This window comes from Varanus komodoensis, unplaced genomic scaffold, assembly GCF_004798865.1.
Source record: "Varanus komodoensis strain SLA01 unplaced genomic scaffold, ASM479886v1 scaffold32, whole genome shotgun sequence".
Taxonomy (NCBI): domain Eukaryota; kingdom Metazoa; phylum Chordata; class Lepidosauria; order Squamata; family Varanidae; genus Varanus; species Varanus komodoensis.
In genome coordinates this window covers 13810699-13838151 of record NW_025335798.1, presented here as the reverse complement: position 1 = coordinate 13838151, position 27453 = coordinate 13810699, and the positions used below count along the sequence as shown (strand labels likewise).

At 40.5% G+C, this 27453-nt stretch overlaps 1 protein-coding gene across 6 annotated transcripts; it reads left to right on the top strand.

Annotated features, from left to right (window-relative positions):
* Positions 1–1225: 1225 nt before the first annotated feature.
* INSIG2 (insulin induced gene 2) lies at positions 1226–26882 on the top strand. 6 transcript variants are annotated; one of them, XR_006415500.1, is made up of 7 exons: positions 1361–1486; positions 11302–11658; positions 15230–15354; positions 16267–16433; positions 18460–18559; positions 20236–20466; positions 24443–26882. XR_006415500.1 is itself a non-coding variant. In XM_044438068.1 (6 exons), exons 2-6 carry the CDS (start codon positions 11391–11393, stop codon positions 18908–18910), a joined length of 705 nt encoding a protein of 234 aa, XP_044294003.1. In that variant the 5' UTR covers positions 1226–1241; positions 11302–11390; the 3' UTR covers positions 18911–20223. The 6 variants fall into 6 exon arrangements, 5 of the variants coding, with proteins under 5 accessions (XP_044294003.1, XP_044294002.1, XP_044294006.1 ...); XM_044438068.1 differs by lacking the exons at positions 1361–1486; positions 20236–20466; positions 24443–26882 and adding exons at positions 1226–1241; positions 18866–20223; XM_044438067.1 differs by lacking the exons at positions 20236–20466; positions 24443–26882 and adding an exon at positions 18866–20222 and having other exon boundaries at positions 1359–1486.
* The last annotated feature ends 571 nt before the right edge of the window (positions 26883–27453 follow it).

Sequence of the window (27453 nt, the reverse complement as noted above, 5' to 3'; positions counted from 1 at the left end):
GCAACAGAAGTTTGCCATTGACTTAAATGGGATCAATGCATAAATAATTACTGGTATTTCTCTCCTGCTTAGGGAGCAATCTTCTGGCTCTGAGACAGCATCTGGAGACTGTGCTACAGCCTTACATGGGGGAATCCACAAGCCACCCCTTCCCCTACTAGCTGCCACTGAAAGAGGGGAAAGGGCTGCTTAAGTGGGCAGGAAGGAAAAGAGACTAGAAGACCAGGCTAAGGTATTAAAACATGCTATACTTTTAATTGCCATCATTGTTATATGGCTTTAAATCTGCTTTTAAATACTGGATATTTATTCTTAAATGTATCATCTTCCTCTTCTTTAAGTTACAATAGTCTGTCTTTAAAAAAAAAGAAGTAAGCAAACAAATGAACATATATTTTCACACTGGTTTGGCTGAGTTTGGCACATTTATGCACATATTTCTGCTTTATTTACATCCAATTCTACAGATATAACTCAAGCACTATTATCATCATCCTGGTAATTTTTTAACTGGCTGCTGTAGAAGTTGTGACACATCCACTGATGTGGTGGAAAATGAGTAGGGCATCAAGGAGTTCACAACAATTCATTATGGACATCTAATAATGTTTAATCCTATGTACGTTTTCTTTGCAGTCGCATTGTAAAGCAAAGAAGGCCATAAGCAAAAATCCAGCATCTCTATTAATGCAATATCTCTACTAGGACAACCAAAAAGTCACACTAAATGAGTGCTTTCCAGTCCTCATCATCCAGCAAGACGCTGCAGAGAGGCTGGCGGCGGGAGCATTGTAAGGATGACGGCTCACTTCTGCAAAGTGTGATAAGCGCAGTTTGTCAGTGGGGCTTATGACCAATTCCAACTATGACTAACTTCCTTGCGCTGCTCTTTCGCTTTGCAGCGTGGCCGTTCCAGACAGAACAGTTTATTTACACGCGCCGCACGCCCACCCACAGTAATAAAGGGGGCAGTATTTCCTATTTCTAAGCAAATAAATAAATAAACAAATCCCACTAGGGTCCAGTTGCTCATGTTCTTTGTCGCCCCCAAAAGGCTTCATTAAAAAAAAAATAGCGAAGGAAGCCCTTTCTTTCATTGCCCTATGCACAGACACGGGAGCGGTGCTGCGCTTTCTGCTGATTCAGATCAGGAGTCGCAACGTTAAAACTGCCGTCCCTTCCCGTCGGAGGCCATGCCAGGAGGCGGGCTGTGCTGATCCCAGCTGTCTCGGCCCACCTGGGTAAGCGGCGGCGCCTTCGGAGCCCCGCCGAGCCTGCGGCTCCTCGCGGCCGCTCGCCGGGCCCGCCGACCTTCCCTGCAGCCTCCGCGCCACGGCGGAAGCTGCTGTGCCTGCAGTCAGGTGTCGTCGGCGTCGGCGAACCGGGCCCGCTGCCGGGTTAGAGGATGCGCGGGAGGCGGAGACTGGCCAGCTGGCGGGGAGGCGGCAGGCAGGCGGGCGGGGAGGGAGAAGATGGCGGAGGCAGCGTGAGTAGAGAGCCGGGGAAGCTGGCGACTGCGGGAGGGCGGGCAGGCGGGACGGGACGGGACGGAGGGGAAACAGGAGGGGGCGTTGTGGGGCTGGCAGCTGCATGCAGGGGAGGGGCGTGTGGCGCCCGGGCCCGGGCGGGCGGGAGAGGCGTCGTCCGTGGGTGGGATGCCGCAGCCGGGTGGGCAAGAGCCTGTGGGGCTCGACGGGAGCGGGGCTGCCTCCTTCAGCACAAGCCGGGAAAGGAAACAGCCGAGGCGCTCCTAAAGCTTGTGTGTGTGTGGGAGCGAGCGAGCGAGAAACTGACGGACAAACGAAACGAACAGTAATAATTATCATGTCATTGTCTAGACATACTTTTCAAAATAGGCCCTCTGCTTTCCAGCAGTGAGTCATGGTGAAAACATTTCCCAAGAAGGGCACGACTTTTTAATTTTAGGTTATTATGTTGTTAACTCGACTCTACTCCGAGGAGCTCAAAGTAGTGGACATGGTATCACTTGCCTTGATCCTTGTAACCACCCTGTGAGGTAGGTTAGGTAGAGGGGTAGTGAGTGGCCCCAGGTGAGCCAGGGAGATTCAGTACTGAGTCGGGCTTTGAACCTGGGTCTGGTCCAGCACTTCAGCTGCCGCACCACAGCGACCTGTGCGCTAGATCACCTGCTGGAGGAGAGGTGATCTGCTGAAGGCCACTGTCCCAGCCTGGTCCTTTTCAGATGTATTGGAATACAACTGCTATGCTGGCTGGGGGATGCTGGGAATTGTTGTCACCTGGATCTGCAGGAGGGGAGCTGCCTTAAGAGAAACACTCCTGCAGCTCAGTGACTGGGACGCAGAACGGATCAGGTTAACTGTATGGATCAGGTTAACTGTATGTACTCGTCCTTGGGTTTTCTATTCAGACATTTGATTTGTTTGCTTCAATACATTATTTGTGTGACTTTTCAGCGTAGCAAATACCTCCTTCACCACACATGCTTTTACTGTAGCCATGTTTTCACAGTTTTTGACGCTGTATATTTGCATTTTGATTACAAACTTCCCCATTTCTCTGGAGGGTGAGATTGAGAAACAAGGAGTGTTTGTTTTCTTGAGATTAGGGATTAAGAACATTAGCCTCAGTGGCAATATCTGCATATTTCTTGGCCTGTTCTCTCTTGCTTGGCCTGCGATTGCATGAACTTTCTATTAGTCCATTGCTAGGGCTCTTTTGTAGCACAAGTTCCAAGCATGCCATACTATCAAGTAACAATGTAGGTAGAAACACACATTCAGTTATTCTGAGACTGATGTTACACGACTGTTTCTACCCTTTGGCTACTCCCTGAGTTGCTTATCACCACCAGTCTGCTTCACCATATCACTAAGGAAGGTATCAATAAGTTTTCAAGCAGCTACAGGCAAGACACCTAGCTTCTTGTATAGATAAATCTGCTGCCCATTGTATTTCAATGTGGCGAATCACTGAGGAGAATCCCACAACTCGACTTTTAGCTTGTGATGTGGGGTGGGGAACTTTCCATGGAGAACTTTCCAAAATGGACAGTTTTCAGTGCTTTTTTTTTCAATGGATAATTTGCCTTTTCATCAGTTCACTGGTGACAATAAATAGATGCCAGTTGCAAATATAACATTAAGGTAGTCTCAGAGTTATAATTAAATTTTTTGAGATGATTGTTGTTGTTAGTCAGTCCGACCCATCTCGACCCCATGGACAACATTCCTCCAGGCCTTCCTGTCGTCCATCATCCCTCAGAGTCCACTTAAGCTCACAGAGGTGATTATCCTCAGCAAATATATGAGAAAACACATGTATGCCATTGAAATACTTATATTTTTCAATGTAAAATGGGACTAATAAGTAGTGAGAGTTAAACTGCAGCTGCCCAACACACTCAGTGAAAGAGCTGAGGTCTGTTGCAATACTTGAGTGATTGTCAGAATATCATGTGCTGCTCTTCAGGTTGCTAAAATGTATTAGTGTGTCAACAGTTTTCAGTACCTTTGGCTTCCCCGCTGCCTTAAATGTAAACAATACAAGAGAGTATATGGTTTATTCTTGGTATTTGTACAAGTATTACTGTAAAATATGTAATAGAACTTTTACATCACATTAAATGTATTTTAATCCCTCCCCCACAATTTCAGATCAAATTCTTGTGGTGTATTGTGGAGGGATAACATCGGATTTTTTACCTTTGTTTACTAAATAAAATAAAATAATCATGCTAAACTAGATCACTCTAGGGCATCAGAAAGTTTTCCACTGCAAATTGAAAAAATTCCAATGCAATTACCCTATGCAAATTAACTGGGAAATCCACATTGCTATGACTAGCACCAGTGCCTCTGCAATGAGTCACTCAGCACAGAGATCCCATTCCCACTTGGCCTTTGCAAGAGGGAGCTGCAAAGCCTAGAAGCAGGAAGAGAACTGTCCTTGTAGAGAGAGAAATTTGTGGCAACCCCAAATAATGGCTGGCTGACAAGTCGAACTAAAATACATGGACTCCTGTATGAAACTTCTTGTGCAGCACTGTACAAATAAAGAGGGTGCTCATGTAGATACAGTCATTTAAAATCCATAAGATTCCTGCTGTATAGGAGAATTGTTTTAATTAGTATTCTTTGAATGTCTACCCAGCCATCTTTTTTTTTTCTTTAGGAAATGCATCCTTTGGCATCTGTGGCATGATTGAAAAGTCTCTATGTTTGTAAATATGTAATAAAACATTTTTATAGAGATAAAAAATCTGGAGGGTTGGAATGGAACTGGAAAAAATCCATAAAAATGAAAAAAGCCGAAGTATTTCCCAGATACACCAGAAATTACTGGAAAGAAAAGAAAGAAATCTCCCCTCCCAACATTTTCTGGCTTCTCCCCACCCTCCAGGCCTTCATATCTTTAATTATGCACCCAATATTGAGCATTTGTTTTGAGAATTCATTTGTTTTTCAACCCCAGTAATTGTATGATATCTTCACAAGAATACTTTACCATAGTTGGAAGAATGTAATAGATCTCTTCTTCACCTTAACTCATTCTGCCCATCTACCATAATATGCATGATACTGGTGCATTGTACAAGCATAGTTAATAGCCTATGGATATTAATTTGCTAATGAACTTTTGGAACAATGTCAAGAATATCCTTTTAATAAGCATGCTGTCACAGTGGCATATGAATTTTAATTACTTGGATTTCCTGGTTACCAGACGGTAACATGCAGTCAAGGGAATGGCTCACAAATGTTCATGTGCCACTCTGCTCCTGTGAAAGAGGTTAATGATGCATTTATATCAGGTTAGGCAAGCTTGACCAGCATACAGTTCATATGTTCTTAATGGATTTCTGTATTCCTTTCAAGGAGATGAAGGCTTTATGGTGTTGTGTGTTTGACTTAAGTTGGAGAAACACTGCTTTTTAACTTACATATAAATGGGATAGACTGAAAACTTACATTAGAGTTCTCCTACTTGCATACCATGATGTTCTTACGGAATTTGTAAACAAATGTTACTTTCTGATGACTTCCAAACAGTTCAATATATAGCTCTGGTAGGACTATTTCTTTTGAATTCTGATACATGTTCCTGCCAGGATTTGTTCATTTATATGGAACAATTATGAAAAGGAAAAGTAACTTGTCACACTTCAGATTCTTAGTAAGTTCTACAGCAACCTCCTCCAACTTAGATGTTTTAGACTATGCCTCTTATTAGCTCTGCCAACTGGCCAATGATCGAGAATCCTGAGAGTTGTAATCCAAAACTTCTGGAGGCCATCAGGTTAGAGAATGTCTGTTGCAGAGCAAAAGAACAAGGGGGCCCAATCCTTTCATTTGTCTGTGCAGAGCAGCGGTGATTATTGTATGTTCACAGAGCTCTGCATGTGCATTCAGAGGGAATGTCTCTAAACTGAGGTTCCATCTCATCATCCCAGCCAGTTTCACAGGAGAGTGTCCAATATCACAAATGGCAGGGTGTGCGGAGTATACATAACCAGTAACAGGATTTATCAAGGATCTGGAACAACTTCCTGTGAGGAAAAGTTCCATCTGGGATCATTCAGCTTAGAAAAAAAGACAAATAAGGGGAGATGTGGTAGAAATATACCAAATTAGGTATACTGTGGCAAATGTTGTTAGGGAGACATTTTTCTCCCTCAAGACTAGAACCTGGAGCATCTCATTAAGCTGATTGGTGGTACATTGTGGACAGATAAAAGGATGTACCTCATATAGTTGCGGCATATCGTTAAACTATGGATTTCACTTTCACAATCACTACTCTTTAGGATGGTTTTTAAAAGAGGGTTGGACAAATTCACAGTGGATAAGCTGTCAATAGCTACAAGTTCAGATGGCTATATGCTGCCTCCAGTATCAGAGACAGTATGCCTAGGTACACCATTAGCTGGGGAACATAGGGAAAGGGGTGCTGTAGTAAGGGCTGGAATGTATCCTCTCCAGCAGTGTGTTACTATGTGAGTTCAGTATCACCAAGGTTGGTCAAAGCTTGCATCATGTGGCCTAACTAGGAAACCCTGATTCTGTTTCAACTTTGGTCTCATTCTTACAATGTGGCCTTGCTGTCCTTTCCTTTGTTGTCCTAGTCCTGCCAGTGAAGCAATGATGCAAATATTGCAATTGCTATAAATTGCACAAAGAAAAAAAAAAAGACTTTCCTTGCTGCAATGTCCTGGCTTAGAGACTACCTATTTTTCTGAGTAGGCCTTAACCTCAGTACCTGCCTCCTTAACACAGAATAGACTGTTGATTACAGTAGAGTTCATTTTTCAGTTTCCCTTCCCCAAAAGAAAAACTCAAGGTGGCTAGTGATATCTGTGGCATGTTTATAGCAATCCTATCTCTTTATATCTGTTTATGTAGTGTCTATAAGTCTGATCTCTTAAATCTGAAATACAATGATACATCATATTCAGAGCTCAGAACTAGTTTTAACCAACTCCATGATACGGTTAGGAGCATCCTAAATTGTTGATCGATTCTCATTAGTTGCTCTAATACCTTTCTAAGGTACGTAGTTGCAAGAGTTGCATGGTTTGATTCAGTTGTTAAATAATTTTAGTAAAATGTTAGCTAGGAGAAGGAAATATAGTACTGTGTCAGATCAGAAGCATAGAAGTCCATTTTATAAGTAGGCATTGTCAAAGTCTTAAAGGTCTTTTAACATTTTTTGTTTAATTTTTGACAAAGTACTTCTAAAATTCTGCAGTGTTTGGACCCAGAAACTGTGGACTAGACAAGATGACAGCAGGCATGTATTTCTATGTATGAATTTGCCTTCTGCATATGTAAATCAAACAGTTATTTTATTTATTTATTTATTATTTCAGTAGTAAAAGCATGTGGGAAATCAGTGTTGTTCTAGCCACTTTCCTCTTTTCCTAGATTATTTTGTATATTGAAGCATCTAGTTAAAGAAAAAGAGGAAGGAAAGATTCATTTCTTCTTCTCCTCGTATGCCTTGCCAACTTGTGCCTTCTTACATATGTTAAAAGGGTGGAAATGCGAATTACAGCCTTGTCTTATCTGTTTTGGCCTTCAAAAGAAATGTAGTAAACTTGAGCTGTCTTTCTGTCAAGGAGGAGCATTTTGAATAGAACTGTGTTGCAGTTGTTGGGATTTCACACACTTGATTCATGAGGTTCTGTGACACAAAACAGTATGATTTCAGTGGTATACCCAAATAGATCCTAATTAATGGAGATCAATGTTAGTCACATTTAAAGGATCTTCCGTTCTTTTTTCTTTCTAGCAGTAGAAGCTAGTATAAAAATAGCTGTATGAGATTCCTGTCTCAGTAATTCAGAGCTCACCTTTCAGGCAACCTTGGATTAGTGGCATATTTACTAGGAATAAGCATTCCTAAAGAGAAACTTCAGAAGGCTGTTGCTATTCCACGTACTTTTTCTTCCTCCCTATCCCATGTAATTTGTCTCTTCCTAGATACACATACAAGCATGCTCAAGGGCAGTTTCTACTTTAAAAGTGAAGGAAACAGGAAAAAGAAATTGGTAAGGCCTGGTGTGCAGTAACTATACACTGTTAAAGTATGCAGATTCTTAAAACTAGACTAAAGTTTATGTAAAATAAATACACTCAGATCCTATGTGTAGAACAGATGCATTTCATAACAATTTAGCTTACGTTGCTTTCTCCCCAGATCTCATTATAATTTAAAAGGGGAACTTAGCTGTTTTTATATTTGAAATTGTTTTTGTGATGTTCGTTGAATTTTAACATGTGCTTACACAACAATTTCTTCATACACTTATTATTATAATGAGGCAGGCCCTCTAAATATTTTGAGCTACAACACCCATCACCCTGCCAGCATGGCTGAGAGTCAGAGATTATTTAGGGGAATTGTAGTCCAAACTATTTGGAGATCGCATTTTGGCAAGTTTTGAATTGTGGCATTTAACTGGGAAAACAGAATGTGCATTGGAAAAAAGGAGATAACCCCCACTCCAAATAAACCCACAACTGAAAATCAAAAAGCATCTTGTGCAGATTGCATAGCTGGTGCGTCTAAGCTGGTGCAGAATAGGAAGGAAGCTTTTTTTAGAGTGTATATGTGTGCAAACTGCAGAGCTAGGAGGTGTATCAAAATGTATTTCCTGTGAGTGTAAGAACTGCCTGCCTGGATTAGACTAAATCTATAGATATTTCTAACATCCTGTTTCCCTACATTAACCAACAGATACCTTCAAGCAGGATAAGTAATAGCCACCAGCACAACTCCTTTTATTGTGCACAGCATATGGTTCCCGGTGCTTCAGCAAACAAAACTTGTTTTAGCGTATGGAAAACTTCCTTGGCAGTTTTTATAAAGCTTCTAAAGTTAATGCTAAATACCTGGTTTCTTTGTTCTCAGTAAAATGAGCATTAGCCTATCCATCCAATATTTAAACTTGTATTTGAACTCCCAAACCTTTAAAAAAGATAAGATATATATCCTTCTATATTATATATATTATTCCACCTCTGTATTTTTCTTTCTTCTGTTCTTACCTCTTCCAGTCTTTTTCCTCTGTCATCCCCATCATTCCTTCTGCAAGCCTTGCCAATTTACAATAAACTTTCCACAATCATACTAGTAATATTTATAGCTGCAAGTGAAAGCTGCACTGTTTTGACAATTGATACTTTGAACCTGCATGCTAGGCCAACCACACACATGTATCAGCTATCTCACACTTACCTGCTGCACAGAGATTTTAAAATAAATTCGTATAAGTTGTGTAGAAGCTTCCTGGGTTATGGATGGTGGCTGAAGATTATATGAAGCTCTTCTTAGCACAAGTACATCTCTTCTCTGAAGTACATAAATGCAGCCTGCAGTGGCCTACTGCAGCTTATAGTAATGTCTGCAAGCTTGTTTGTTCTTCTTACTGTGCTCAGTTTGGAAAGTGGCAATATGCCATAGCTGCAGAATGAACAATGTACATTGAGCTTCCGCTGGACAAAAGATGGTATGAAGAAAGCATAGTCTCTTGCCGCAACATCTCTTCCACTTTCTCATGAATAAGAACTATAAAAAGATGCAAACGATTGGCAGCTTCAGAATGTACAAAACAATATGTTATCCCCCACCCCTTTCCAGGTGTTCCTGGACTAAGTTCCAGGTGACTAAGCTGTCAGTCAAAATACTTGTTATACATGGATTTGACACTAAATCCATGTAGGACAAGAATTTTGATTGGCACATTGGAAAAAGAGGCATCTGCCACTGGGAATTCTGGGAAGGGAATTCTGCCACTCCAGTCCAGATACTACGTAGGCAGAGCTGGAAAGTAGAATGGAATTTTCTTTACTGCCTTGGTACACAGTATTGCCACATGTAGACATATGGTTTATCCTGGGATTGTTTGGATTTTATTTTAAGTTTGATTCCCACATCTCACACTTGCAATTTATATTGGCTATGTTTTTATTAGCTCTTCCCATGGCAACTGCCTGTCTGCTTAGGTTTATTACAGTAGCTCCACATCCTTTAGAGTTTTCTTCACAATTTGGGAGTCAGAAGTATACTGTATTGGTAATCACAGATTTAGTATGTTTCCTTGATACAGAGCTACAAATACAGCTTTAAAATTGTACCACTGGATTCTTGAATGGTCTGTAGCATACAGCTCTTGTGCACTTGAGACTGATTGTGGAACTTCATTCTGTTTGTAGTCAAACACTTGCATAGTTTAATATTGTTGCTATATGCAAATATTTCCCTATGTTAACCACCTAAATTTCCTATGTTAGGATGTTAACCCCCTAAATTTTTACTACCCTATAACAAATTGGATTCTCTTCTTCAAAGAGTTCTTATAGCATAGCTGGGTCATCATGTATTATTTAATCCATGATGATCTTTGGTACATTCCAGATTCACCAAAGCTCAGGTGCTTGCCAGGTGCACATCAGCACCATTTATAGTATGCAGTCCCTCATGTAGTAGTAGTTGTTGTTGTTAGTCGCGAAGTCGTGTCCGACCCATTGCGACCCTATGGACAACATTCCTCCAGGCCTTCCTGCCCTCCACCGTCCCCCAAGTAGGGTTGTGTAAAGTTTGTTTAACCCTTGAATAATCTGTAAAGACTTGGCTCAGTCGACATGGTGCAGCTCCCAACCAGGGATAATGTATTCCAAATGGCATCTTCATATGCCTGGCATAAGTTGACTGTGTCATGACAATCCCCTAGGTTGTTCATGGTAAAACCCCACAGTTAAACTATAAAGCAGGGTTCACACATAACACAGCAACCATCTATTGGACAACAATACATACAATGAGTTGTCATTACATGTGAAGCAGGTAATTGTTTCTTATTTCTTTTATAAAATGTATCATGTTGTATGGTGTAATTAATTATTTTGCATAGTGCCTGGGGTACAAAAGACAGATGTAATTCCTTTGTCTAATGTTATTTTTATTGCTTTTGGGTTATGAGAAATGCTTTTATTAGAAATTATGAAATGGCACACAAATTCTTGGATGTTTTTAGAGATGTGAATGTTCAGAATCCCTTTTCTTTACCTCCCCTGAAAAAAGGGAATTAGGAGGAAAATGGAAAGAAGCACAATATTTCCTTTTATCAAGCCTATCTTATTTTGGGGCCTTACACCATTAAAGTTGCTATTCCATAGCTCCCAGGACTGCATATGGTCACATGGGACATAGCAGATATTCTGCTGTGTGGTTCAGGGAGAGAGGCAATTGCTTTCCGCACAGGGAACTGATCTCAGATCCCCATTTCTAGCTCCGGCTGAAAGTTCTATCTCACTTATCTCTCTGATGTCACACTCTAATGCAGCTGATCCCATGAGGATGTTGGGATTGAGACTAATATGCATGCTCATGTCTTTCCCACTTTAGTCCTGTATTGTATTAAAATAAGTGGAAGCTGGGCATTTCTTGACATCATGCCAAAAGGCTTGTGTGTTGTGTTCAAGGAAGTAAATAATTAACCTTGCCTTCAGTTGGTGCTACAATAATCTTTATATCTTAATTCAAGATCTATCAAAGGCAGAGGTAGGTAACTTGATGTTCTCCAGATATTTTCAACCACATAGCCTATAAGCTGCAGCTAGCATGGGCAATGGTCAAGTGTTGTGGAAGTTGTAGTCCAAACTATCTGGAAGGTTTCAGGGGGCTGAAAATATGAATGGAATCATAGATGGTGAGGTTGTTGGATATAGATCCTTAAGTTAGTCTTAAGAACCTCCATGCTGTTTTTTTAAATAGAACTTTTAAATATGTGTTCTTTAATTTTTTTTTTTTTCCAAACAGGATTTGGAACACATTCTGAACTAAGAGGAATAGGATTGCTTCAGCGTTCTTGCTCTTCCTTCTCTCTAGGCTCCAAACTTCTGTATTGAATGCTGTTGGAAGTACATGAGACCATGGCAGATGATGATGTTCAAGCATCCATACCAAAAAAGTGTGGCCCATACATTTCTTCAGTCACCAGCCACAGTCTGAACTTGTTGCTCCGTGGGGTTGTCCTTTTTTTAATTGGAGTCTTTCTCGCATTAGTATTAAACCTGCTACAGATCCAGAGAAATGTCACCTTGTTTCCACCCGATGTAATTACAAGTATCTTCTCTTCAGCTTGGTGGGTACCACTTGGCTGTGGAACAGCATCAGGTATGTCAGAAGAACTGTGTTGGAGGAGCATTCGGAGAACGGTTATGGGTTTGACCCAGTTGACCAGAGAGCGTGGGCCTAGGCACAGACTACTTAAATATTTTGTGTGTCCCTCCATGGTATGACCTGGTTGGATGTGAAAGATGCACTGTGACCTTATGTTCCATGTAACAGCCTGATGGGTTGAGAGATTTTCTGTACACATTGGAGGTTGGATGGGCAATCTTCCACATGCAGATGCTGTATCCATACTGGATAGTACTGGTGTTTTTGTGCCAGACTTTAATACTTTTTTCTGCTGTATCCTGATTCAGATCCTGTGGCAGCCAAATTAAGAAGAAGCACTTTTGTTGTTGCAATTGCTGTTGAAACAGTTAGAACTCAGGAATTTTTGATGACCACTTGGAGATCTGCCAGTGGATTTTAATCTAATATTAGTGAAGCTGGGCACTGAATTTTTTCCAGGAAAAATATTCTATTTCATTCATTTATTAGCAACAATGAATGAATGTATATACTATATAAGGCAAGCTTGGCATTTTCAAACATGCAATTACTATTTTTCAGGTGATTATCCCAAACAAGTAGTTGAGAGAATACCGATACATCACTGCAGTGTGTGTGTGTGTGTGTGTGTGTGTGTGTCACTGTAAAATGGAACTAATAAGAAGTGGCAGCAAAGCTAAAGGTGTCCCATCAAACTCAGCAGACGATATTTCATGTTGAAATATCTGAACAATTGTCAGCATATCATGCACAGCTCTTTGGGTTACTAACATGTAATAGTCTATCAACAGCTTTCAGTACCATTTGCATTTTTCCCTTAAATGTAAACAACATAAGGGAAGTATGTATACTGCCTATAGAGCCCTATGGGCTATGGGGCAGTTTTTAAATAAATAAAATATTTTTTATTTTAATAAGTTTTTAATAAATAAATAATAAAGTACATGCTTTGATTTTTATGTATTCTTTCAACTAAATATCACATAATAGAAGGTTCAAATCACATTCAATATGCTTTAATGTTTTTCCATCAAATGTTTCTGGTCAAATATTACCGGTATATTTGAAATAAAAAGGGTGGGTGCTTTTTCAGTTTTATTTACTAAATAAATATGTGAATAATAAATACAGTTACTCTTTAAAAGACAACAAAAAATTTTCTGATTTTCCTAATTCATATAGGAAAAATTTCTGGAAAATCCATGATCCACATCTATTCATCCCTAAGGAAAGTACTTGGCTTTTCTCTCTTTGCACCCCTAAGAACAACCACCATCAGCACAACCAATACTTTTATTAATTCAGTTGCTATATGCAATGTTTCTTTCAGTAGAAATGTCTTGACAAGATAATCAGGGAACAACATTTAGGGAGAATTCTGTAGAAAGTAAACTCCATAACACAGGAATTTTTCCTGAGGTCTCCTTGTCAGATTCTAGTACAGGTCAATAAGCCAGTCTATTGTTTAGCACACAAACTGATCCATTGTTTAGATTTCTCTCTTTTGCTATAATCTTTAAGGCTAGTGGTCTTGCATTAACCAATTCTTTTTGTGCCTCTTCATGGAGTTAATACACCACAAATTTCACAGAAGTCATGGATTTGAAAAAAAAAAATGCCTGCATAATTTGTCTGAAAGTGTTAGCTTTTCTTTTCTTGAGGGGGTATATTTGGAATAGCTTGGTCACAGCTACAGATTTGTTTTATCTCTAAACTGCTTGTCTATCATAATTATTTTTTCCTCCATTGCTAGTCTTTCTTGAGTATACTGTCCTGACTTTTCTTCAGTTTTTGCCTAAATTGCAGTTATCACCCAAATATTTTGGGGATGTAGACTCAGATTATTTGGATTGGAGTAGTGGCAAACATTTCTTCTATAATGATTTATTCGATTAAAACTTATAAGGAACATCCAGAGTATGTGATCAATGGGAAGCTAGTGCTAGCTGTATAGCTTGTATGTTCTTGTAGAACACCAACTGACGTAAGAGAGTAAGTTCTTAACAGTGATAATACAGAACAGTAGCTCAGGATAACCTGCCTTACATGAGTTAATGCTATCTTAGTACAGTATCCTTCCTTATAGTCTTAGTTGGGACCCTCAAGAAAGTTCACTATGCAATATTAAAATAATCACCCATTTAAGATTGCATTCAATGGCATTGCCCCATTTGTCATAATTTTTTTAAAAAATGTGTGTGTTGCCTTCCACTTTCAATCTGTATACTACAATGATAATTTAAAACCTGTAAACTGGATTGAAATTACTTAATAAAAATACAGTATTGCAAAAATATCCGTAACATATAGCCAAAGAAGAATACTGTGGAATTATAGGATGGTGTGAGTCATTGTATCAACTGCCATGCATGGTACTCTGTCTGTACAATGAGGTTTTTTATGGCAGCCTCCCATGCTTCCCCATTGAAGAGGTTTGAAAGAGGGCTGTTGGAAGAAAATACCACTTCTCTTCCTGTATGTGAGCACAAATGTTTTTGGTCTGACTTGATAAAACATGGACCTTGCACACAATGCAAATCTATGAGAGCCTTTCTTGTGGGAAACTGGTATGTGAGCCAGTATGGTATAATGGTTGGGATGATGGATTAGGACCGAGAAGACCCAGATAGAAGTTACCATTCAGCCATGAAGGTCACTGCACAACCTTGGACCCTTCACACACACTCAGCCTAACCTACCCCACAAGATCATCTTGAGGATAATGAGAGAGAGGAAAAAATGTGTATTTCATCTTGAGCTCTTCTGGAGGAAAGGTGGGATAGCATTGCAATAAATAAATAACCTTTTCCCACAAATAAGGCCCTCCTAACTATGGTGGTGCTTGATTACATGTACACTCTTAACTGTAGTTAATAGTACCAGTTCTATAACTACTGTCAACATGGTTGTCCATATGAGGGCACTATGATAGCTGTAAGTTCAGAGATGAAGGAGAGGTAAAGAAGAGACAACAGTATCCTAGGGCAACTCCTAGGAGAGTGTGCCTCTTGTATGTTTTCTTGTGTCTGTAGTTTATTTGTTTATTAGGAGTATTTCTAACCTGTCCAATTACTATACGACTCTGAACATCTTACAATAAGTTGAGTTTTGTTCCACCACTACTACTCCTGGTTTCTCTTCCCGCAGAAAGTCCCACTCCTGTCCCTTTTGAGTACAGTGCAAGTGGTGGCCCTGTGTTAGTGGTGGGCAAAACATTCACAAGTGAAATTAATTGAACAGTTGTAGAATAAGTATTAAGTAAGAAGAAGATTAAGTGGTAGTGAAAAAAGGGGGGGTATGCACATGTGGGGGGCGGGGGGGGAGAGCTTCAAAAGATCTGCGGAAGAGGGGAAAGAAGTCAGTGGAAATTGTTGCCTTGTTACCATGTATTGGAGGATACTATAAGAGAATCTAAAGAATTTCAGATCTCCTCTAGTGATTTTTTTTTCCAACCAGACACTAGCAAATAAAAAGAAAATCAGTGTTAATCAAGTACACCTCCCTCTGAAAAGCAATTTAAATGGTACATTTTGCAGATATTTAATTATGTCTCTCTGTTTTACAGCTGGGATTGGGCTATTGTACCCCTGCATGGATAGACATCTGGGAGAACCACATAAATTTAAGAGGGAATGGTCGAGTGTGATGCGATGTGTAGCAGTCTTTGTGGGTATAAATCATGCCAGTGCTGTATCCTTTTCTTAACTTCCTAGGATGTAAAAAAGGTAAATAAGAGGTAGCCTACTCACTGCATTGGAATTGCACATAGGAACATATTCCCCGATGCAGCAGTAAATGTATTAGTTGTCCTTCCATTGTTTCCCAGCTGACGTACAGCTATTTAAGAATGTGTTTAAAATAAGTACATTGTATGAGCTGTGCTAGATCAGAGTAAAAGCCTGCTAGTCCAGCATTTCATAGCAGGCAGGCAGATGCTCATGGAAAGAAACAGCATCCTGCTCCTCTTGTCCAGCAACTGGTACTTACAGGTATGCTGCCTTTGATAATAGAAGCAATATATAGCCATCATGACTAGTAGCTAGTGATAATCTTATCCTCCATGAATTTGTTTAATCCTGATTTACACTTTGGCAGCCACCACTTTATCTTGTAACCGTATGCTGTATGAAGAAGTACTTCCTTTTGTCTGTTCCAAGAAATACTTCATAAACATAGTAAAAATGCAGCACAGCCTGGGATGTGTTAGCCGTAAATCAACAGCAAAAGCAATAAAATTCTAAGAATTAAAATGCATGTGAAACAAGAATTTATACTAATAGACTGAAAACATAAAAAGCTGAAGTGATGTGGGTGTCCCTAGGGAAGCTATTTTACAACACAAGCACCAACCTTGGATAATTGCATAGCTGGTTTGAAAGGGTGGAGGGGGGAAGCATGTGAAATGTCACTCCACTGGTCTAGACTTGAAAGTTCTGTGAATAGTCAATCAGGTGAGGATATTGGTTTGTCCCAAATTCCAGAGACTTGTTAGATGTTAAGAAAATCCTTGTTGGATAATTCTTGCTGGGTGTATATTTCAGATAAAATCCGAAATCAGTATTTCACTGATTTTCTGAAACCAGTCCTTAACAATGTTCACAGAAAGTGGATTTTGCCAACAATATTCAGTTATCCCTCACACTTGCTGCGCTTTCAATTGGGCTGTGGTGGACATTCGATAGATCTCGAAGTGGTTTTGGCCTGGGAATAGGAATAGCATTTCTGGCCACACTGGTGACTCAGCTTCTGGTCTACAATGGAGTTTATCAGTAAGTTGTTTGCTGTGCAGTATAATTATATTAATTTAAATAGTGTATTAAAAGTGGCATCTGATGTATTTGAACTGCCCAGACTTTTCCCAGGATTGCTGAGCAAATAAACATCTTATTGGTATGAATGTTGCTTAAGCTGTAAGACTGCAACCCAGGCAGAAGAATCAGTCGATCTGTTGCCTTTGAGGCTGTGTTTGAATGAAAAAAAAAAAAAGAGGGATAGAGTAGTTCAAGCAATACATCCAAAGCTATCCAAAATTTTCCTCCCATTGTTGGAACTTTGTGTATGGGGATTTTTCTTGCAGTTTCACACTGATATTCACTTTCTCCCCAGAAATAAACTTGGGAGGTAAGTTGGAAGTTCTTTGCCTGTTGAATTGCAAGGGTGCCTTTTCAGTGCGAAGCAGAGAGCTTGCACGTCCTTTCAGACTCCAAATGGGAAGCTGGGGAAGGCAGCAGGGAAGGTGGGGCAGACTTCTGGCAGCCACAAAATCTGGGCTGGTTTCTGAGGACAGCCAAAAATACTAAGTGTTTTGCAAATCCCAACAGAACATCTGCCACCCATTCTACTGCGTAGTTCTAGGAGCAGACTGTGTTTCAGTTGCATTAGCACAAGTTCTTACTTGTCCTGGTGTAGCTCAGAGTGAGTTAATGGAATCAGGGTGCCAGAGGCTTCTACCACAAGTCCTTATTCTCACATGCATATATACTCAGATGGGTATGTGTGTTGGCTGAAACATGGGATCAGAGGGATCTGTTTGCCAGAGCTGTGGCATATGGATAATAGACAGATACCACAGTAGAGTAGGGGAGGGCTAGGGGAGGATAACGGGGAATGGAGCTGAGAGTCAGAAGGATCCTGGGCCAATCTAGGAACTGTGGAACAGAGAACCTGTCAATGCTGAGTCCCATACTCAAGAGCAGGGGTCCTCAAACTTTTTCCACAGGGGGCCAGTTGAAAGGTGCTGGTGCTGGGCGTGGGCCGGAAAGGTGCTGTTGGCGGCACACACCAGCCGGCGGGGGTGGCGGTGGCGTGCACGGGCGCTGAGGCAAGGGCAGGGGGCAGGCATGCGAGGCAGCAGCTTGCTTGCTTGGAGATTGTTTTCTCTGAGCAAGCCCAAAATGATCTCCGCGCGAGCCACTGCCTCGCCACGTGTAGGGCGAGGCAGGCACATGGGCACACATGCGGTGAATCCAAAACCTCTGTGGCGGGCCAGATAAATGGGCATGGTGGGCCAGATCTGACCCGCGGGCCATAGTTTGAGGACCCATGGTCAAGAATAACAAGAATGAACTTTGAGAACCTGGCTTAAGGGCGGTGCTAGACTTCAGAACAGAGGGTTGGTGGCTTTGAAACTGGATGCAGGATGCAGATAGGAAAAAGGAATCAATCGTTTGACTCTGGAGGGGAAGGAGACGGCATAGAATCATAGAATAGTAGAGGGGCCACGGAGGCCATCAGGTCCAACCACCTGCTGTTGCAGGACACCAATTTACTCCATTTACATCTCTGACTACTTGAATGAATTAACCCTAGCTGAGTGAACATCAGCGAAACATGCTTCTGGGGGGGGGGGGCAGTTACATAGATGCATATAGAACATGTAGTGTTTCAGAAATGCTCATGCAGTAGCTAACTAGCTGATCCGTCTTGGGGTGGGGATGCTTCTCTATTATCTATCTTTCCTAGCAAAGCTCTCAATTTGCTAGTTTAAAGGTACCTGCCATTGGTTCTTTCCTAAGGTAGTGATTTAGTAGTCAGGTAGGCCTTTGCATGTATATGGAATCCATGGGAGTAAGTCCGGATGAAGAGGGTATATCTCAGGGGCACCTAACTTGCTATGAACCTGCCTGAATATTAAAATATGCAGGAGAGGCCTTTTTGCAGGCGCAGAGAACTGCTTGTTGGGTATGCACAGAAAAGCTTTCTCCCATGTTGCTCCCAAAGTGTGGAAAGTTTCTTACGCATTGTGTCAAGCCTAGTAAATAACAAAGACTCTCATCTCATCTCTTCTCTTCTCAGATACACATATCCTGATTTCCTATATGTGCGTTCCTGGTTACCCTGTATATTTTTTGCAGGTGGGATAACTATGGGAAACATTGGCAGGCAACTGGCAATGGTAAGGCAGCTTATTAGTACCACCTTTATTTTATACTTGTGTTTTTACTTCCACAGCTCTTTATGGGCTATATTTGTATAACTTTGTTGCTAGTCAGGAAGGTCAACCTATGGTAGCATAAGTGCTTTCCACTTTTGTCAGTTCTGTCTGTTGCACCACACTTGATGCAGTTCATCATTTCATGCAGCATAAAACTCAGTGTATGAAGACAGAGCAGCCCAATCTTTTATAGGGCCTCTGTTCACTGAAAACTGAGAGTGTCCAAAGCACTTCATTTATGTACTTACACACATACTCTTTCAACAGGTTTCGGGATCCTCCTGCTTGACAAGCCACCTATCCAACCCATAGCTTGGCTTCTCTCTGTGTCACCTACAGCCTACTCCTCATGGTGCAGTTAGGCATTAAAAATAAAAGCTCCATCTTTTGTGCAGAGGTGGGACAATTTGGGATAAGGGTCACGGCTGAGCAGGAAGAGTTAACCCTTTCTGTTTGCTGTCACTTGAACATTGTTGTGCACCCTTCCCAGGATGGCAGTTCCATTTTTTAAGTCTTCTGTTGGCATCAAGTCTGAGGCTTTTTCCAGATATAAATGCCATGCTGGGAGGTTAATTCAGTGGGATCATGCTTTGCCGGTATGATTTAGGGATTTAGGGTATGGATTCATTAGAAGACTTTTTTCTGATAGAATTGCTGTGTGGAGGTAGAGTTGAGTATCTGAGTTTGTGTGTGTTGATAAGGGTGTGCATAGTGACCCTGCTGCTTTTTCTTTGACCCTTGCCACTCTTTGCTTTGGCACCTATGGGCCTCCAAAGGTTAAGTACAAGCTATGAGCTGAAAAGGGTTTCCTACCTTTATTTTATTCAGACACGTATTATCATCCCTTCCAGAAGTAGGTAGCATGTTTTACCTTTGTTCAAAGCTATAGGTAAGGTGTAGTAACTGTTTACTCCATAGGCCTGTGCAGCAGAGGTGAGCAGATTTCAGGTTTGTGTTAGCTAGTGTGTTTTTCACCAGATGTGAGTCCAAAATGGGCAATTAGACCATACTCGTGTACCTTTAAAATTAAGGAACAGGTTCCTCTTACTACATGCTCTAGTATGCCTTTTCATACACAAAGATCCATCCTATGATTCAGTTCATTGATACACCAAGGCAGTAACCGCGGGACTCCTAGTAGTCTCCCATCCCAGCACTAACCAAACCTTCTTAGCTGTGGGACAGTGGCTGCATTGTGTGCCTGTAGATCATGTCCTCCTCACCCACCTCTTGCAGCGTTCTCCTTTTCACTAGCTTAATTTTAGAGTGGAATGGTGCCTTTTATTACGATTGTTTTATTTTATTTATTTATTTATTTATTTGGGATATTTCTAAGCCGTTGAATCACTCTGAGTCTCTGGATGGCGTAGACATTTGGAACTCAGGATGCAGATCTACTAAGGCCCTTTGTGCTTTCCTGCTGTACAGATTGCACATAGGTTGCCTGTTCTGTTTTACCAGGACACCTGCAGCTCACAGGCATAATGTGGAGCACTGGCCCTCTGGGAAAATGGAAACTGAGCTGCACCATCCATCCATCCATCCTCATAGTTCTTTTAGAATTTTACAGTTTTGTGTTAATGTTCACATACCATTCTTAAAGAAACTTATGCTTACTCTCTCTGTTTATTTTGTAGTATGAATGCAAAGTTATTGCAGAGAAGTCTCATCAAGACTGAAAATGGCAAAACATACCTTTCGCATGGGAGGATAAATGTCAGCTGGGGAAGAGCACACACAGCAAGGAGTTCTTGATTATAAAATTGCCAAACAGCCATCTCCTTCTCCTGTTTCTTCTTCTGCTCCGCACCCTATAACCCTGGCCTGTTCTACCTGTTTACTGCAATCTGTGATTGCGGCATCTGTAGGTCAGTTGAAAATCTTGGCATCTTAAGATGCAGTCAGTGTGAAATTGCACTAGAATGCAACATATTGGACAGAATGCTGGTTTATAGATAGAAGCCTTTACTTTCTGAATTAAAAGAGTTCCTTTATGCCATCTTCCTCTTTCCTGTGCCAAACCAAACTTATTTTTCTTCTATTTTTTCTTTTTTTTTCTTTGACACATTTGGCTCTTTCCTTTTTATTTACTTTGGAGAATTTGAGTAATTTGGCATTCTTTGATTGTCACCCTATTATTATTTCTGAAGCCGGAGTGTTGCAAAGGTGGCATGAAATTACATTAAATAAAAATATAATTTAATGCTGCATCTGCACTCTGTAGAATAATAGTAGTAATAATCAAAAATCCACAGGTCACTTGCATGTCAGGTACAGCCAGCTCGAGCTGTCATGGCACACTTGTGTTATGGTTCAATTGCACACTGGATGTAAAACCAGCTTGCACTATTTGCAGTACAGATAGGAAAGATGATACTACATTTGCAGTATCTTTGCCTGCAGTGTGTTCAGAGTGATGCCCCTCTGTATATAGGTACATCCTGTTGTATGATCCCTTATTCCACAACAGCATCAGTACAGCTGTGAGTAAAGATATAGCTCTAATGAGACTGTCTAGAAAAAAGTCATTAGTAGATGAAATACCTTCATTCCCTTGGTAAAAGGGAATCCAAGCTTCCTTAAGGGTGATGAAATGAAATAAGCCTCCGTCTATCTGCTGTGAGTTTCACCCTTCACTCATGCGCATAGACATTTGCATGCATCCTGATGACAGAAGGCAAAATCTACTGTGATATGGTCCTGCATGAGGACTGCAGGACCACTGAAATGAACGAGGGGAAGTGTTGCAGTAGGATTGCCATGTGTTACAGTGAACATGTGCAAGGGAGGACCTCAGTGCTTTGTATGTGGTCGAACAGACCATTAGAAGGCCAGATAATGGTATGACCTAATACACTGCTGCTTGAGACTGGGGGATTTACTGGGTTGAGACGAAGGGAATACCTTTGTGGTGATGAAGCCCAGGAGTTCTTCATCTAAACAGAAGCATAAATTTATTCTAAACTTGGCCAGTTCCATTGCTTCTATCATTGTGTATATCTAGCCTAAGTGAGCTGCTGCTTTTCTTTTTCAAGCATATTTCCTTTTTTATAAGAGATTCTGTGAAATGTTTTGGAAAATATGCTGCAGTCCACCTGAAGAGGCTGAAGTTGGTCCAAAGAATAGATATGTTAGATTAAAAGTTTTATTTTTCTTTCCTAATGTGTATGTTACAGTCATTAAAAAGTGGAACAAGCAAGCTAAGCAGCATTTTTAAGGCTTGCATATTAATACATGGAGAATATGCAATGAAAACTTGGAACAAAAATTCTGTTAGAAGGAAAATGTGCAATCAATAGGACTTTTAACAAGAAAAAGCATATAATATATAAACTTTCAGTAGCTTCAGCTTTCCACTGGCTGTTGCAATGCTGATGTGGTTGTAATATTGTTGGACTGAAAATTAGGAATCACTTAAGTGTTAGTGGTTCCACTCGTGTGTCCCTCTCAATGAATAGCATAGTACAGTGTATATAAATGATTTAATTTTAACACATCTTCTTCAACAGGGTGAATGTCACTTGATGTTATAGAGATGCTTTAAAATTAATGGAGATCTGAGTATTCTGGTCCTAGGCCAGGATAGCTCCTGTTTGTAGCTCTGATTTTGCTGACCCATAAGTATGGATCCACCCGATTGTTTAATGAGTTTGTCAGAGCTTATTAAAATGGTGGCTTGAGAATATTTCAAAAGCTCTAATATGGCACTCTGGTCCTCCTACAAGAATGCAGGGATCAAGTCACAGCACCACTGTGGGTGGCAAGTATTGTGGCTTTTGAGAGAGCTGCACCACAGATCTCTAGCTTAATATTTTGGGGGTACTGCATGTGTCTTCAACTGATGGGTAGGACTTGGAATGAATTCTCAAGGAGCTGGGGTGTATAGTTACAAAAGATACCATCTTCATCTTTCTAGTGAGGGCAATTCCTATTGTAATAAGCTGCCTTGGAGTGAATCAAGGCTCTGGTTTTCCATTTGGTTCACCAGTTCTGTTCAGCATGAAATGTGAATGGAATTATGAAGGCAAGAGGAATGTTTATATGACACCTGTTCATAGTGTGCTATATGATGGCTGCCCATGGTTGTGATAATTGAAAGTTATGAATGCCACTGCATTCTGTAAATTTTGGGGAACCTAACTGGGTGCCATTTTAAAATGTACTTGCCGCTCTGTGACATGGGCTTGCACTCAGCTGTGAAGAAGGGCTTCCTTGATCTTTCTGAAGAAGTCCAAGGCAATTTAAATGTCATACTAAATCTTAAACACATGAAGACCTAGCTCTGAACCTTTGCACATTAGCTCGAAGATGGAGATTGACACCTTTCTGTATTAAGCCACTCACCAGCATTACTGTGATCCATGTTTTCCTGTGCATCAGTGGTAATGCATCTGTGTTTAGAAAATGCCACTTTTAAAAATCTGATGAACTCTTAAATTTTGAAGTCAATAATGCAAAGTCTGCCTATCATCCCATAGTCATTCTGGCAGACTTGCTGTTCTCTGTTAAGTAGTTTTTATTTAAGAAAACTTGTGTTGATTTTATGTATGTACCAGCCAATCCAGGAATCTTGAGAGGAGAACTTTGTAATGGTAATGCCTTAATTACAGTGGTGGGAAGAGGCAGCTACTCTATAATGTGTAATTATAATATTAGACTGTCTTCAAAATGTTCTATAGAGGATGGATAAGGTATATTTTAGATACAACTTTATAAGCACTATAAACTCTTCACTAGTTGTGAATTGTAAGGGTTAATGATGTTTACTTCAAATTGCTGTTAAAAGCAAAATATGTATTAAATATAATTATGACCTTGTTGAACTGGTTTCTCTTTCATTTTTCAAGGAATGATATTTTGTAACTATATGCTAGTGATCTTATTTCAAAGATCAAATTAGAATGTTGGCTGTGGAACACCTGTAAAATGCTACCAGACAGCAAGCCCATTATTACACATAAATCAGCAATTGCCATGAGTCAAAGTGATTTCGGCATGGGCTGAAGCTCTTAAGATCTACAGTCAGAACAGTGGACAGGAGAGCATATCTAATAACAAAATAGAGATTAAAAGATGCATCTGTTTTTGAATTCTTCTTTTCTCAAGGCAGGAGCACAGGCCTCTTTGAGAGAGGCTTTTTTTTGCAAAGTTAAGTGGCATAACCATCTCCAGATTAACTGATAAAAGTGTCACTGCATTTTTTGAATGCAAGTAGTGAAGCCATTTGGCATGGGTGCCCTTGCTAAGCAGGGCAGCTCTCCACACCACTTCTGCATCTCAGGAAAATGATGATGGCAGAACTAGCCATGTGCCTGTGTCTTCACATGGAAATACAACCAAATTGCATTGGTTGTAGACAGCCAATGCCACACTGGTTATATATCCCGGTCTAAAGTGCTATATGTTTCTGGCTTTCTGAAGCAAGCTTCTAACTGGCTTTGCTCGCTGATACAGTTAGATGAGAGCAACTTTCCCAGTCAGGCTGATACTGACACTAGAACATGAAGGCTTCTATCTCTCTTCACTACTCTGTCTCTCTGAAGACCAGTATCGTCTGACACAACAGCTTCCTCAGTAGGAGTGCTTTTCAGAAATTATTTTCATATAGAAATAGCGTACAAGAATTCAAAGTGTAGCCCCTCCATAATGGCCCCCCGCCCCCAAGCACAGCAGCTTCCTGAAGTGAGCATCAGCATGAGTGGATGATGTGGGCCTGCCTGTCCAGTGCTGGGAAATGGCCGGGTTGAACCAGCTGTAGAAGCCCAGGTGGTTGGGAAGAAGATGGGATATAGCCAGCATCACGGGAGAAGAGCATGAGAAGTTCATTTCATTCTTTTTCTGCAGGATGTCCCAGGATGGAGCAGAGCAGTCAGTCAAGGCCTCAGCAAAGTGCCCAGTCCTAGCGAAGTCCAGCCCACATCCCAGGCTACAGACACCAGATGTCACTGGGTGGGGTATGCCAGCAGCAAATAAAATGCTTTGGGAGTGAAGGAGAACAGGAGAGAGAAGTCTCTTAAACCCTCTCCTCAACTTGGCTCATGAAGTGTGGGGAGCCTGCCAGCCTGTTCTCTTCCGCCACCATGGACTGTACTGAGCATACTACATAACTAACTGAAAGTTACTTTCTATAGTAAGGGTATCACTAATCTTTTCCAGATCTTGAACACGTGACTCAGTGCCCATCTAATAATGTTTCATGCACATCTAGTGTTTTTGAATGTTCAAAAATTCCAGATATATTGTAAAATGGGTCAACTGCAGATGTGGGCAGGGCTGGCCTTACCATCATGCCAAGTTAGACAATCACTCCAGGTGGCAGATGCTGGAGAGCAGCAGCAACAGTTCCCTGGTTGTTCCTCCTAAGCACCCTCCTCAGGCCATTCCCCCCTACTCCCCCACCCCCGTTGGGTGACAGAGATGTTGTGCCTAGTGACCTGTTTCAGTATCCTAAATACATCAGCTGAGGATGCTGTCTCCTCCCCAGTAGGATTCAGCTGCCACTCCAGTTAGTTTCCATCTGTATATTGTCCTTTGCCTCTGGCATTAAAAGGTCTTGGGCAAGCTAGGGTGGAGCTGAGAAGTTTAAAGAGAAGGCCATGAGTTAAAGAATGAGACAACATTTAGTTCCAAGCCTCCTTTTGCTACAAGTCACACTTTCAAGTGTTAAACTACACAACCTCTGTTTTTCCCCAATAACTCTCAATGAAGCTAATGTTTAGTATGCTGATTGAAGTGTCACAACATCTTTTGGCAATAAGCTGGGGAAAAGAATATTTTCCTTAGGACTTACATGGCAACTGCTGCAATTTCTTCAAAGGATCTGTAAAATTACTGTGCCAGCAAAGATGCAAGTTGAGGCAAATGGTACTAATATAAGTTTTTTTTTCCTTTCTAAGTTAATTCTGAATATAGGAGCTGCTCTGCCTGTGCTTTACTCTGCAGATTTTTAATGTAGTAGTACCAGGTTGTTAGCAGCAGATGTGATTGCTCTTCCTTTTTAATAAGGGTGGGATTGCCAAGTAGAAGCTATTGCTTCATCTGCTGTCATAACATATTGGTGAGTGTTTGCACAATATCTTACTAGAAGTGAGGTCTCTCTGAAAATTGATGCTTGTTTAACCAGGCAGCTGGATGCGATTTCAGACAATGATCTTGGCTGTTCTCATAAATACTGGTTAAATCAGCTTTTGCGTTTCTGTATAAAGTAATTTGCATATGGAACCTACCTTGTTAGATTTAAATATAATTCCTTCTAGTGATCTCCAACATGGTCTCCTACATGAACAGCCCTTAGAAATGAAGTGAGCCACTGTAAAAAGAGAGATCCTGGGATTAGCTGTACAGATGGCCTTACTCACAGAATCCCCTGAGGCACCTGGAAAAAGTGGGGCTGCGGTAGGATGGGGGCCCTGAGAATAGAACCATTAAGAGCTCAGAAGAATTACATAGGTAGTGAGTGGCAGACTGCCATCTTTAAAATGTATTCCTCTGCAGCAGTATATTCTGGTGACAGGGATACCTAATGCTGCAATAAAGTCTGTGAATTCTCAGGGGTAGAAGCTGTTCATGGTAAAAAGTTTTCCTCAAGAAACTTCTACAGAGTCAGAGACAGTGTGTAATAAATTATGGTCAAGGAAGAGAAAATTCTCTTGGGATACAAGAAACTGGCATGTATCTTTGGGCAAAGAAATATTTCTTTGTGCTACTTTGCTCTGAAGCACATTCAGTTGCTGTGGCATTTTTCATGCTGCTATCAGGCAAAAAATTCTTAAGGACAGCTGTCTAAAAATAAGGAGTCATAATTCAGATATGGCTCTGGTGTTCATGCCACATGATCATAGAATTTCTGAAGAAATGATTTATTAAACTAACCAGACATTTTAAAAATTAAAATTCTGGGAAATTGCATGTACAGATAAGCAAATACATAAATAACTATAAAATGAGACTGACATACAATTATTTGTTTTAACAAATTATTATACTTGTTCGGAATGTTCTTGCCAGGTCACTGTTTCTTTATTTAAGCTATTATCTCTTTAGTTGTTTATGTTTATTTTACTTTTTTGTTTATTTTTGTTCCTGTTCGTTGGCTTGGGTGCAGGACTGTTGAAATGTATTGTTATTGCAATGTATTATGATTGTTTTGCTATTTTATTATTTTATTGTATTTTAATCTAACCTTATTTTTAATCTTGTAAACTGTTCTGAGAGCCAAATTGGCTATGGAGGACAGTATCTAAAAGCCTGTATAGATAACTAAATAAATAATAATCAGATCTGCTGTCCTGATATCTAGTGATCCAAAATGGTTCTAAGATCACCGTTAGTACATACATGGGTACATGCATATTCTAGAACTTAGCTTCTGCCAAAGTGTTGTTCACTGTCTGGAACTTTGTAAATAAGTAGATCAGACTTAGCTCTGTACTGTAAATATAATTCTGTAATTATTCTTCCCAACTTTTAAAAAATTAAATGCATTGCTCAAAAATAGGTTAGAGGTGCTTTTGGACTGCTCAAAAACTTGAGCAGTTTTGAGCAATTGCTCTATGCCTGCTTTTCCCACACAAAGGGGAAAATGGAGGATCCATGCCTTTGCACCTTAAGTGGAAAAGAAGCTCAGGAGAGGGAGATTTTAAGAAGTAAAATAACAGAAAGAAAGGGAATAAGCAGTCCCATGCAGACCTTCTGCCCCTGATCTCAGCTTCCTGCAGTGCAGCAAACATACGTAACTCTGCAAATCCACTGGAAAGAATGATAGCATTGATCGTAGAATTTTGTAAGCTATCTAGGGACCTTTAAGTATTTGGCGGCATATAAAAGGAAGTATGAATATAACATAAAAATACAGT

What these genes read in the sequence shown, in the direction of transcription:
- INSIG2 (XM_044438068.1), top strand. Translation starts at nt 11,391, where the DNA reads ATGCTGTTGGAAGTACATGAGACCATGGCAGATGATGATGTTCAAGCA. An exon ending in GTCTACAATGGAGTTTATCA is followed by an intron (nt 16,434 to 18,459) that starts GTAAGTTGTTTG and finishes TTCTCTTCTCAG; the next exon opens with ATACACATATCCTGATTTCC. An exon ending in TTGGCAGGCAACTGGCAATG is followed by an intron (nt 18,560 to 18,865) that starts GTAAGGCAGCTT and finishes CTCTTTCAACAG; the next exon opens with GTTTCGGGATCCTCCTGCTT.